We start from the raw sequence: 13267 nt of genomic DNA on the forward strand, positions 1-13267 counted from the left end.
TTATGGGAAATGAACACCATGGCCAGGGTTTCAGGATGGTGGGATTTCCCTTCACACCAACTGAAGAGTCGTGGGGCGAGGGGGGGCACTTAAGGGCTTCACTTTAGGCAGGCAAGGGCAGGCCGACCTAGCGTAAAATTGCAGAGAGGTTGGAGTGGATGAGAACCTAGAAATATGTAGTGTCCTCTGCCTGCATCACTGGGAGGTTGAACAGCATCAGATTTGTGACTGAGCTGGGGGTGAGGTTGTAATTTTTGCTTGCAAGTTCATGGGAATTCGTAGTTCTTTAGGAATAGTGGATGGTATAAGATTTTGGAGGGTTCCAAATAAAAGAAATTGAACATGACTATAGGTTGACTTTACACATCTGTGCGATTATATTAATTTCCTATTGAATAATATGTCTATAGTTTGTGCAGTGCTGTTTAGTATTTCACTTTGGTTGAAAGCTTCACTGCACCATTTAATGTAAGGTTGCATTTGGCTGTGATTGCCTAAAATTGCTTTCAGCTCATTCATACATTTAGCTTCTTCATTTGTTTCCTTGTTCAAAGATCTTGTGGAAGCAGCACTGTGTGATTAAATTTCTCGCCCTGTGACACTATACTCACAGGTGACCAAGTGCATTGCCTTTTTAATGTTGCTACTGCAGTGGTTTTGGCATATTATAGATCACTTTGAAAAAGGTAATATTGGAAATAACCAGGTGTTACCACCATTTGTCCTTAATAGTTTTAGTATTTGTGTGAAAGGGTTACAATATGTTCATGTGAATATTTACAATAGGTGTACTATGGACAAGAGGATGTGACTTTTTGATTCTTCCGCATCGAAATGAAATTTGTTTGCAATAGGAGTGTAAACACTGGGGGCCCAAGGAAAGAAGGGATGAACATTTATCTTTAGTCAATATGACTAGATAGGTGTGGGCGATGAGAGATTTGCAACCTAAGCCTATGAAAAAGGGTAATTTGGACTATTTCCAAGTAAGGTAGGATGAATAATGAAAAGTGGGGATAAATGTTGGCAAATTGTAATCTTTGTTGGCAGAGTGTTACCATGGCTCCTGAGGTATGATTCTACACACAATTCAACGTTACTTCATAACGAGAGAAAAGAAGAACATTGCCTGTGCTGGCAATGCTCAGGAATTGCTAGGAACGTGAGAGATGAGGAGCTTCCATGTTGACTTCACTGCTTTATATTAAGTATATGCAAAATCCTGCTTAATAAATTCTAACTGAGTCATAAATACTAGTTATTGGTACCTTCTCAGGTCAAGCACAACTGAGGACCCTAATGTTAGAAATTAAGAATTTGAAATGTAGAAATTTTAATTAGAAGGGCTTTGTACCTCAAAACCCTAAAAACTTACACAAGGCATTTGAGATATTTGATTGAACACAAGTTGAACATGCACTCTTACCTGTAGGACGCCTGTACAAGAGTCCAGAAAGATACAACCCTTAGGTTCTTTGGAGATTTTTTCATCTTTGTAGAAATTCATAATGTAAGAGTTATCTGATAACTGTGTTAGCTGGAAGTACCGCCTTTTAAAGGACTGCAAAGAGAGAGTGAATTTTATTGTTACAGCCAAATAACATGTCTAAACAAAAGTAATTGAACGAACATGATCTAGTTCAAAAGACTGAAAAAAAGTGGGGAAACCCAGCAGATCAAACTGCACTTGAAGAGAGAGAAACAGTTTTTCATTCTGCAACAAGACACTGACATCAGGCTCCAATGCAGGTCCCAACATCACACTGCATTGAAAACAGTTATCTAATATTGACTTTGCCTTGATTAGCCAACTAAGATTGATGGGTAGGTTATTGAAGCTGAAGGGCAAATAGAATGCCCTCAAAGACTGAAGGAGCTGCAGCCTGCTATGCAGATAAGGTAGAGAGAGGATGACTCCATCTTGAGACCTGCTTTTAACTCTTTTAAAACAAACGTGAAATTCAAAATGGCCACAACTACTGGACCATCATTGTGGAGAGGAAACCCCTCCAAACAACAGCCAATGGCTGCAGCTATAGCCATGGTCTGGAAGGAAGCCTCAAAGCCTTCCTGGACCATGGCCCTTGGTCAGCTGCTGGGAGGCTGCCTCCAGTAGCTTCCATGCTCCTGTTGCCACAATGGGCCCATAGGCCAACTGCGAAAGTCAAATCAGCGTCTGTCTAATTCAAGGCCTTAATTGGCCTTTTAATCACTACCGCATGCCCCAAACCAGCCTTCTTGTAAATGGTTCAGGGCTGAGGTGGTGTTGTTAAACTGGCACATGAGCTTTTGGCACAGAATCATGCACTTGCCTCCATTCTTTTCCCCATATAAAGACAAAATCCAACCCCACATTTCAGTTCAATGGCTTTATGTCAGAACTGGAAAATGTGAGAAATGTGACAGGTTTTGAGCCAGAAAATGAAGGAGAGGTAAAAGGAACTAAATGGAAGGTCTGTGAATAAGGGGAAGGTAGGAGAGGTTAACTGAAGGAAGGATGGTGGTGCAAGACAAGAGTAGATAATAATAGGACAATGAAGAAAGAGAAGATCGATCAAGTGGAGGTGTAAATGGCAACCAGAATCATCACTGACAGCTTCTGTCCCAAAAAATGGGGACAGAGGTTATGGACTGAAATTGTTGAACTTGCTGTTGAGTCTGGAAGACTGTAAAGTGCCTTATTGAAATATGAGAAGGTATCGCTCCAGTTTCCACTGATATTCATTCTGACATTGTAGGTTGCTAATCATATATTCATTGGGCAATGGCCTAGTGGTTTATCACTAGACTATTAATCCAGAAACTCAGCTAATGTTCTGGGGATCTGGATTTGAATCCTGCCATGGCAGATAGTGGAATTTGAATTCAATTTTTAAAAATCTGGAATTAAGAATCTGATGATAACCATGAAACCATTGTCGATTGTCAGAAAAACCCATCTGGTTCGCTAATGCCCTTTAGAGAAGCAAATATGCCATCCTTACCTGATCTGGCCTACATGTGACTCCAGAGCCACAGAAATGTAATTGGCTCTCACCTGCCCATGGGCAACTCGGGATGGACAATAAGTACTGGCCAGCCAGCGGTGCCCATGAATGGATGAAAAAGAAAGATAGTAAGTGGAGAACAGCCTGTGATTGTATATAGAGCAATAGATTGTAAAAGGGTTTTTTGCATGATATGCATTGAAAATATCTGCAAATAAAGCTTGGCTGACTTCTGACATAGGAGTGGTCAGAGTAGGAATTGGATGGAGAACCAGAATGACAAGTAACCAGAAGGTTATGCTTCTGGGTTGAATGGAGATGACAGTTTGTTTGGCCCCAAGCCATTTTCAAGAAGGCCTGGTTGTGGCTTGTAGTTAAGCTAATTAAAAGGTTAATTAAAGCCATGAATCAAAGGCTGACTAGTATTTTTCAGCTGGCATCTATTGGGAGCACAGTGGCTACTAGAGGTGGCCTCCCAGTGACAGATTGCAGGTTGTGGAGCAGGAAGGCTTTCAGGCCTCTTTCATGACCAAAGTAGTCACTCAACCTGTGTTTGGTGTCCTTAATGTTGACGAGACCACATCGTGGACAGCAAAATAGTATACAAAACTGAAAGAAGTACATTTCTTTTTGCCTGGAAGGTATGTTTTTGGACCTTGGACTGTTGGAAAGCATGAAGTAAAAAGGTCAGTTGTTGCATCTCCTCCACTTATTACAGAAATGTACTATGAAAAGGAAAGGGGTATTGGGCTGATTGATGAATGGAACAGGGTGTCTTGGAGAAATAGTCCCTTTGAAATGCTGAAAAAGATGTGTGGTGAACCATCGTTGGTTACCACTGTGGGGTTATTCCTATGTTACTGTTGGGTTAGGGTGTTGCCACTGTGGGGGTTGTATAATGTTGTTGGGTTAGGGTGTTTACCTGTGGTAGATGTTGTTATGGCACATCCCGGTCGGGCCCCGCCTCCTGGGGAGAGGTATTAGACCCTCTGCTCAGGCGGGACCCCTCCAGTCTGAATTGGTGTACTCGTGTTAGTTAGTTCCATTGTTTGCTAATAAAAGCCTTCAATAGCTGAAGCCTTGTACCTCGTGCTTGATTGTCGCGCATCAATTTTATTAGCAAACATAAAACTCTCGACAGTAAAGGGAGTATGGAACAAATACTAAAACCAGAGCGTCTGACGCTGGACCCACGTGCGGTCGGTGCCGCTAACACCTTCGACCACTGGTGGAAGTGTTTCGAAGACTATCTGGCAGCCTCTGCAGCTGTTACTACAGACGACGACAAACTCCAGGTCCTCCACGCGAGGGTAAGCGACACGGTCTATCTTGCGATTCGTGCGGCCACCACTTACCCGAGGGCCATCGAGCTCTTGAAGAAACGATACACGAGACCACCCAACGAGATCCACGCTCGTTACCTCCTCGCTACACGACGTCGGCAGTCGGGCGAAACCATGGAGGACTACGCCAATGAGCTCTTGCAGCTTGCCAGGGGCTGCGACTGCAAAGATGTGTCGGCAGAGCAATATATGTACGACCTCGCCCGAGATGCGTTCGTAGCAGGGGTAGGGTCCTCGTACATCCGGCTTAAGCTATTAGAGAAAGGGAACCTCAACTTGACCCAAGCGATGGAGATGGCTGAGATGCTGGAGGCAGCGTCGAAAAGCTTGGCTCTGTACCCCGAAGACCACGTGGAGACAACGTGGTAGGAGCAAGCACAAATCCCTCCTCGCCCCACGGGCTCGCGCTCCCATATCGATCTGACGACGGCGGCAGCTCCAGGCGGCCAGCGATGCTATTTTTGCGGCGGAGCCAAGCATCCACGGCAATAGTGTCCTGCAAAAACGGCGATCTGCAGTCAGTGTGGTAAAAAGGGGCACTATGCTAAAGTTTGCAGGTCGAAGCCCAAGAACGGCAGTGCAGCCTGTGACCCTCCAGAGCGGAGACAATCTCCTTCGGCGTCGCAGTACCCACGAGGTCCGACCACGTGCGAACCCAGGACGACGCCATTGTGGCTGACGGAGGAGGAGGAAGGCCACCAGGAGTCGCTACGCTTGGCGCCCTCACCCACGTGCGATTCATGGGGGCGGCCATCATGGTCAACGACGACTAGGAGCGACCAGCAGGGGTCCTCAGTATCAACCTCGGCTGCATGCAGTGACGCCCAGGGGCCAACGGTGGCGTCGATCTCTCTGGACCAGACAAAGCATCACAGGCTTGACAGTTCCATGATGAACATCAAGGTAAATGGTCGTACTGTGTATTGTCTGTTTGACAGTGGGAGCACCGAGAGTTTTATTCACCCTGACACTGCAAAAAGGTGTGGACTCCGGGTTCTACCTGCCAAACAGACAATTTCCATGGCATCACAGTCCCGGTCTGTACCGATCCAAGGACGTTGTATGGTAACCCTAGAGGTGCAGGGCACAATGTACGAGCGATACAGGCTCCTTGTGTTACCGCACCTTTGTGCGCCAATTCTCCTCGGACTAAACTTTATGGTCCACATGAAGAGTGTGATCCTACAGTACGGTGGGCCACTCCCTTCACTGGCAGTAGGGAATCAGCCGCAGCCTCCAAATTGCCCAAAGCGCCCCGCATGCAATCTCTCCACACTAAAAATCACCACACCTTCTTTATTTAAGAATCTGGTACCAGGCTGCAAGCCCATCGCTACTAAGAGTAGGCGTTACAGCGCTGAAGACCGGATCTTTATCAGATCTGAGGTTCAGCGGCTCCTCAAAGAAGGGATCATACAGGCCAGTTCTAGTCCGTGGAGAGCGCAGGTCGTGGTGGTTAAAAGCGGGAACAAACCTCGGATGGTCATCGACTACAGTCAGACCATTAACCGTTATACGCAGCTGGATGCGTATCCTCTCCTGCGCATATCTGATATGGTCAATCAGATTGCGCAGTACCGGGTGTTCTCCACCATAGACCTTAAGTCCGCCTACCATCAACTCCCCATCCGCCCAGAGGACCGACAATACACGGCTTTTGAGGCGGATGGTCGTCTATACCAGTTTCTTAGGATTCCATTTGGTGTCACCAATGGGGTCTCGGTCTTCCAGCGTGCTATGGACCGAATGGTGGACCAGAACGGGTTGCGGGCTACCTTCCCGTACCTGGATAACGTCACCATCTGCGGCCATGAACAGCAAGACCATGACACGAATCTCCAAAACTTTCTGCGCACTGCATCTCGCCTGAATCTGACCTATAACAGGGAGAAGTGCGTATTCCGTACGCGCAGGTTAGCTATCCTTGGATACGTGGTGGAAAACGGGGTCATCGGCCCTGATCCAGACCGTATGCGCCCCCTTACTGAACTTCCCTTGCCCGCTAGCACAAAAGCACTGAGGAGATGCCTCGGCTTCTTTTCGTATTATGCGCAGTGGGTCCCCAACTACGCGGACAAAGCCCGTCCGCTCATCAAGTCCACGACCTTCCCACTCACGCCGGAGGCCCAATTGGCCTTTAAGGCTTTGAAAAGCGACATTGCAAAAGCCACGATGCACGCGGTGGATGAATCCATCCCTTTTCAGGTGGAAAGTGATGCATCTGATTTCGCCCTGGCCGCCACACTAAACCAAGCAGGCAGGCCCGTCGTGTTTTTTTCCCGCACCCTTCAAGGCCCCGAAATTCGCACTCAGCGGTGGAGAAGGAGGCTCAGGCCATTGTGGAGGCAGTCAGACACTGGTGCCATTACCTGGCGGGGAAGCGGTTCACCCTGATCACGGATCAACGATCCGTGGCGTTTATGTTCAGTAACACGCAGAGGGGCAAGATCAAGAATGATAAGATCTTGCGGTGGAGAATTGAGCTCTCCACCTATAATTACGATATTATGTATCGTCCAGGGAAGCTCAATGAGCCCTCGGATGCCCTCTCGCGCGGAACATGCGCCATCATGCAGGAGGACCGCTTGAAGGCCCTCCACAATGACCTGTGCCATCCTGGAGTCACCCGACTCTACCACTTCGTAAAAGCCCGCAACCTGCCCTACTCGGTGGAGGATGTCAGGTCAGTAACAAGAAGCTGTCGGATTTGCGCGGAATGCAAACCGCACTTTTATCGACCGGACCGGGCACAATTGGTCAAGGCCACTCGCCCCTTCGAGAGGCTGAGTGTGGATTTTAAGGGCCCCCTTCCCTCAACGGACCGGAATGTCTATTTTCTCAATATAATAGATGAATACTCCCGGTTCCCGTTTGTTGTCCCCTGTGCGGACACGTCGACTGCCACAGTGATTAAGGCATTCAGTGATCTTTTTACCCTGTTCGGGTACCCCTGCTACATACATAGCGACAGGGGCTCGTCGTTCATGAGTAACGACTTGAGGCAATTCCTGCTCTCATACGGGATTGCCTCTAGTAGAACCACGAGCTACAACCCTAGGGGTAACGGACAGGTGGAGAGGGAGAATGCTACAGTCTGGAAGGCTGTCCTACTGGCGCTGAAATCCAGGGGCCTTCCAGTCTCCCGTTGGCAGGAAGTCCTTCCAAATGCGCTTCATTCCATTCGCTCCCTCCTGTGTACGGCAACCAATGCTACTCCCCACGAGAGGATGTTCTCATTCCCTCGGAAGTCGTCCTCGGGGATCTCCTTACCAGCATGGTTGACGTACCCAGGACCCGTCCTTCTGCGGCGACATGTGAGGGCCCGCAAGTCCGACCCCTTGGTCGAACCGGTCCAACTCCTCCACGCCAACCCTCAGTATGCCTATGTGGCATATCCTGACGGGCGAGAGGACACAGTCTCCATTCGAGACCTGGCGCCCGCAGGGGACGTAGCAACTCCTGTCGCTCCCATACCCCCTGTCACGAATCCCCTATCACTTATTTCTTCCCCAGACGTGGCGCGGTCAGCACCGGGACCAGTGCATAACAGTTATACTCCCATGTACAGCTTGCCTGAGACTCGGAGATCGGCGCCACCACAGAAGGTTCCAGGATCCCCTGCACCATCGCCTCACCAGGGTCAACCGGCCCGGGAGTCCTCGAGGGGACAGCCGGACGCTGTTTTGGAGAGAACGCCACCGCAAGCACCTGCTCCGGTGTCGCAACCGGTGTTGAGGAGATCACAGCGACGGTGCGGTCCTCCAGACCGTCTGGACTTGTGAATTTTGTATATATGTGACCTGTTTTCGCACCCCGCCGGCCTTTGTTTTTAAAGGAGGGGTGAATGTGGTGAACCATCGTTGGTTACCACTGTGGGGTTATTCCTATGTTACTGTTGGGTTAGGGTGTTGCCACTGTGGGGGTTGTATAATGTTGTTGGGTTAGGGTGTTTACCTGTGGTAGATGTTGTTATGGCACATCCCGGTCGGGCCCCGCCTCCTGGGGAGAGGTATAAGACCCTCTGCTCAGGCGGGACCCCTCCAGTCTGAATTGGTGTACTCGTGTTAGTTAGTTCCATTGTTTGCTAATAAAAGCCTTCAATAGCTGAAGCCTTGTACCTCGTGCTTGATTGTCGCGCATCAAGATGGGAAAGATGTGCTTGGGAAAAAGGAGGACATGTAGAAAGCATAGATATGGAAGGTGTTATTATCAGAACTGATGTGATGGTGAAACTGGGAGAATGAAATAGAGTCCTTATAGGAAGCTGGGTGGGAGGAATGTAGTGAAGTTAGCTGTGGGAGTTGTTGGGACTTTCAGCTACTAATGGTCCACAGTCTAATCCCAGGAATGGAGACAGAGAAGTAGAGGAAGAGATGTTCCATATGAAGGCGAGATAAGGATGGAAATTAGAAGCAAAGTTGATGAAATTTTCTCTTTTGAGGCAAAAGCAGAAAATGGCACAGATACAGTCAGCAATGCACTGGGGAAAACAGCAAGAAAAGGGGCCCAAGTAGGAGTGCAAAGAATATTCCATGTAACCCACAAAAAGGCAGACATCAATTGGATCTACAAGGGCTCCGATAGCAACAGCTTTTAATTAGAGGAAATGGGAGGAGTCAAAAGGAGAAGTTGTTCAATATGGGAACAATTTCAGCCAGGCAGAGGAAATTGGTGCTAGATGGGTGTACTGGTTGAGCCTCCATTCACAGGCAAAGCAGAGAGCCCTCAAGTCATGCTGATGGGGGATTGAGGTGTAAAGGAATAGAATGTCCACTGTGAAAAGAAGATGGTTAGGGCCAGGAAACCATTAAAGTGACACAACATCAAAAGGGGCATGGTTGTAGGTGGGAAGAGACTGGGTTTGGCGAAAAAAAAGCCAAGAACTCAATTCTGAGGCGCAAGAACTGGCTGGAATGATGGTTCTAGCAGGGAAGCCCTATTTGTGGGTCCTGAGAAGGGGATGGAATCAGGTTAAGTGAAATTGGAGGACTGAGGTTTGACAGCATGAAGGAACTGAGGCCAGTGACAGTCTAGGAAATGATGGCGTGGTAGCCAGTGGGAAGGTCATGGTCCAGGGAATATACATTAGAGGAACAGGAAAGCAATGAGATTGTGATAGAAGTTTATAAATTTGCAAACACAAAATTTGCGAAAATACTAAACATGAAAAATTACTAAGAACTAAGATTGAACTCATTAACCTTTTCAGTAAAGTAATGTTTGCAAACTAATGCTGCTGAATACAATATTTGTTCAGTTCTCTTGTGTTCTTAATATTTGGAACAGTTCTACATTGTAAATTTTTAAACAAATCCTGCTATGTTAATTAAATCAGTTAAGGAAAGAACAACTTACTCGAACAGTAATGCTGTTATTCACAGTGCTATTAAAATTCCCTTTGTGAAGCCAGCCAGACTTGTAAACTCCCATTCCTCCTCCACCACCACCCCCTCCTTTTGAAGAGGATAGAGATGTAGTGTCCTGTAAATCATAAAAGTAAGAATACATTGATGTTTCAATTCTGTCCTCACTGAATTTCTAATCCCCCTCCCAAACAATTTACAGCAATAGTTTGGTATCTTGCCTTCGTGCAGTTTGAAGGAAATACAAATGAGACATAGGCATCAGTGTGGCTTCAGGGCCACTTAACGTTCACTTACTCAAGGGACATTTATGCAGTGATCCTCTAAAGCAGGACAGTGTGACAATTATGTCCAGATCCAATTCTGACATGAGTTGAGGTTATTTCAAGAACAAAATACCTTCAATTTAGATAAATAGAAATGGTAAATAATTTGAAACAGCTCTGTTCTATATAAACAAATCTAATTCTTTACATGGGAGTATTTTTACCCTGTCACTAAAGGCAAAAAATACATAAGATTGACTTTCCCATTGTGAAACGTTGTACACTGAGGTATGTAGCACTTCATACACTGTACTCCCAATTTTCCATGCAGGGAGCTCCACCATAAAGAGGCAGATAGGAAAGACCAGGCTTTTCCCATAACAAGGTTGACCCTGTTAGATGACACTTAGCAGTCAGGGGATTAGCTCACCCTGCTAAATGTTGCCTAAAGATGCTAAATGACATAAGATGCCTAGAGGGGAAGAGAACGTAACACAACTTAAAAATGCGACCAAAAAAATAGTTGCATATCAGCAGTGCTGTGTTCTAATATGAATCAAGTAAAATTACTGCTCGTCTCTTTCAATCCATGAAAGATTGCATCTGGACAACACATTCCAGAAGTACCATTTTAAGCTGAAATAACAGAAATCCCACTGAATATGAATGAAGCAAAATTCTCATAGACAAGTGGCAATGCCTTCTTTTGTTCTGTTCCAACATGGGGCTGCTATTTACATTTTAATTGTTGATAATTATGATGCAACTGCAGGCTGAACTGTATTTTTAGATTTGGTATTCTCTATGGTGAATCCGTAGTCATGGAAGTGGGAAGCAAACAACATAACTATTAAATTACAATGTTGGCAGTGAATATGCTACCAAATGTAAAAATAACACCAGAGAATCCACTAACCAATACAATTTACATGAACAATATTTCACAGCCTCTTCACATATACCCACCTCATCTTTTTCAACATCATCATGGTCAATCTCGAATGTGTGTGAAGGCAGTTTATCCGGTCTAAACTGTTTCCTACAAACGAAACACATTTCTAGTTATCTTGATCATCTATTTTTAAAATGGTTTTGCTTTTCTCAGGTTTTCCTTTTTGTGCCCTCACCAAACAATAGCTATTTAATATTACACTGAGTTTTAAAAGCACATATTGCTATACTAATGACAATTATGCATCATTTTTGAGATAAAGACAATAGGGTTTCTGGACAATTTGACTCAGAGGAATTTGTCAATTAATGGGCTTGGAAGAGGATTGAGCTTTCACACTTGCCCCGCCACTTGCACAATCTGGCAGTCAGCCGCACACTTTAACTATCCTGCCACTTAATCAGTGCCACTTTCTACCAGAACTTTCTTCAATGGCACTGCTGTTAAAATAAGTAGCAGAGCTATTTATTTTAAAGTTTATTTATTGTTAGTGCCACAAGTAGGCTTATATTAACATTGCAATGAAGTTACTGTGAAAATCCCCACTCTGGCGCCAATTCGGGTAGACTGAGGGAGAATTTAGTATGGCTAATGCACCTAACCAACATGTCTTTCGGGCTGTGGGAGGAAACCAGAGCAGATGTGGAGAGAACGTGCAGACTCTGCACAGACAGTGACCCAAGTCGGGAATTGAACCTGGATCCCTGGCGCTGTGAGGCAGCAGTGCTAACCACTGTGCCACCGTGGGATATTTGGAAATGGTTACCACCATTTAATGGAAAAGAAATTATAATCAGGTAGTGCTATATGTTTCAATTCAATGTATATTTATTTCAAGCTATACTGTAACATTTATTCATATCCAAATCTACCTTGCTGCCAGATAAGGCACCAAACTTTCAGCCAGGCTAAAATAATACCAATCATATTTTCAGCAGTGAAATTGGGTGTGGGTTGTGGCACAATAAAGTAAACGACAATATGACAGAAAGCTAGATTAAAATGAGATCACTTCTTTTAAAAAAGACTTACCGAGGTAACTGCTTAAGATCCCCTGAATATTCTTCATATTTGTAGTTCACTGTATTCCAATTGGAATTGTAGTATTTACAGGCCTAAGAAAGCGAGACAAATGTTAGCCAAACGAGACCATTTCCAACTTCTTTGCATTCCCAGAATTTAAATAACAGAGAACTTAATTCAAGGATTAAATACAGAAATCTGAAGAACACCAGAAAATGTTGCAACTACTCAGCAAATCTGAAAGCACTCGAGTAGAAAAAACCACTGTTAAATGTTTCAGGTCAATGACCATCCATTAGTACTCTGAAAAAAGGTCATTGACCTGAATGGTGCTTTCCTCTCCACAGATGTTGCCAGACCAGCCACATAATTCCAGCATTTCCTGTTTTTACTACCAAGTTCAGTGGATTTCATCATGAGTAAAGTGTAAACCATCCAGCAACTTGTGCTAAGGAAGAAATAACTTGTGAACTGCTCTGCACCACAAGAGTTTAGGGGAGGCATGATGGCACAGCGGTTAGCACTGCTGCCTCTCAACGCCAGGGACCTGGATTCAATTCCGGCCTCAGATTACTGTCTGTGTGGAGTTTGCACATTCTCCCCATGCCTGCCTGGATTTCCTCCAGATGCTCCAGTTTCCTCCCACAGTCCAAAGGTGTGCAGGTTAGGTGAATTGGCCATGCCAAATTGTCCCTTAATGTCCCAAGATGTGTAGGTTAAATGGATTAGCCATGGGCAATGTGTGGGGTTACGGGGATAGGGCGGGGGCAGGCCTGGGATAAGGTACCCTGTCAGAGAGTCGGTGCAGACTCAATGGGCTGAATGGCCTCCTTCTGCACTGTAGAGATTCCATGAATTTAACTTCCACATGACACTAATAAAGTTGCTGCATTTGCACATTAATTGTCAAGTTAACTCACTGCAGAAAATTAGTTCTGGTAATTAATAGCATAAATACCCTTTTAATGAGGAGATGGTTGCTGCTGCAATGCTAATCAACCTCTTTGGCCCAGAAAGTGGACAATTTGAACCATGGTGTTACATTCACACAGGGAGCAAATTGTTCTAAAAAAATTAAATTCTTATTTTTATATTTTTTCATACTTTTGATTTCTTTCTTTTTTAATCCAATCTTTTTATCATCAATTCTGTCTCTATCTAATCTCTAATCTATTAGACTCACTAATCACTCCCTCTCTCTGTCATTCTCTGTTTATTTCTTAATCCTGAAATTTTACCGGTTAAGGAAACAGATTTTTGGCTTCACCATTTCACAAAGGTACAAGGTGCCTCTTGCTCTAACTGTGCTGTTATCAGCTCAGCCTTCCAGCAA

At 45.3% G+C, this 13267-nt stretch overlaps 1 protein-coding gene across 1 annotated transcript in view; it reads right to left on the reverse strand.

Moving 5' to 3' along the window:
• The window catches only part of dock10 (dedicator of cytokinesis 10), a 339343-nt gene that overhangs the window by 148281 nt on the left and 177795 nt on the right, over positions 1–13267 (reverse strand). The window contains exons 4-7 of the mRNA XM_078208965.1: positions 11944–12026; positions 10926–10998; positions 9686–9811; positions 1427–1561 (exon numbers count right to left, since the gene is read on the reverse strand). Coding sequence (XP_078065091.1) covers positions 1427–1561; positions 9686–9811; positions 10926–10998; positions 11944–12026 — 417 coding nt within the window. The remainder of the gene's footprint in view (positions 1–1426; positions 1562–9685; positions 9812–10925; positions 10999–11943; positions 12027–13267) is intronic.

This window comes from Mustelus asterias, chromosome 3 (genome assembly GCF_964213995.1).
Source record: "Mustelus asterias chromosome 3, sMusAst1.hap1.1, whole genome shotgun sequence".
Lineage (NCBI taxonomy): Eukaryota > Metazoa > Chordata > Chondrichthyes > Carcharhiniformes > Triakidae > Mustelus > Mustelus asterias.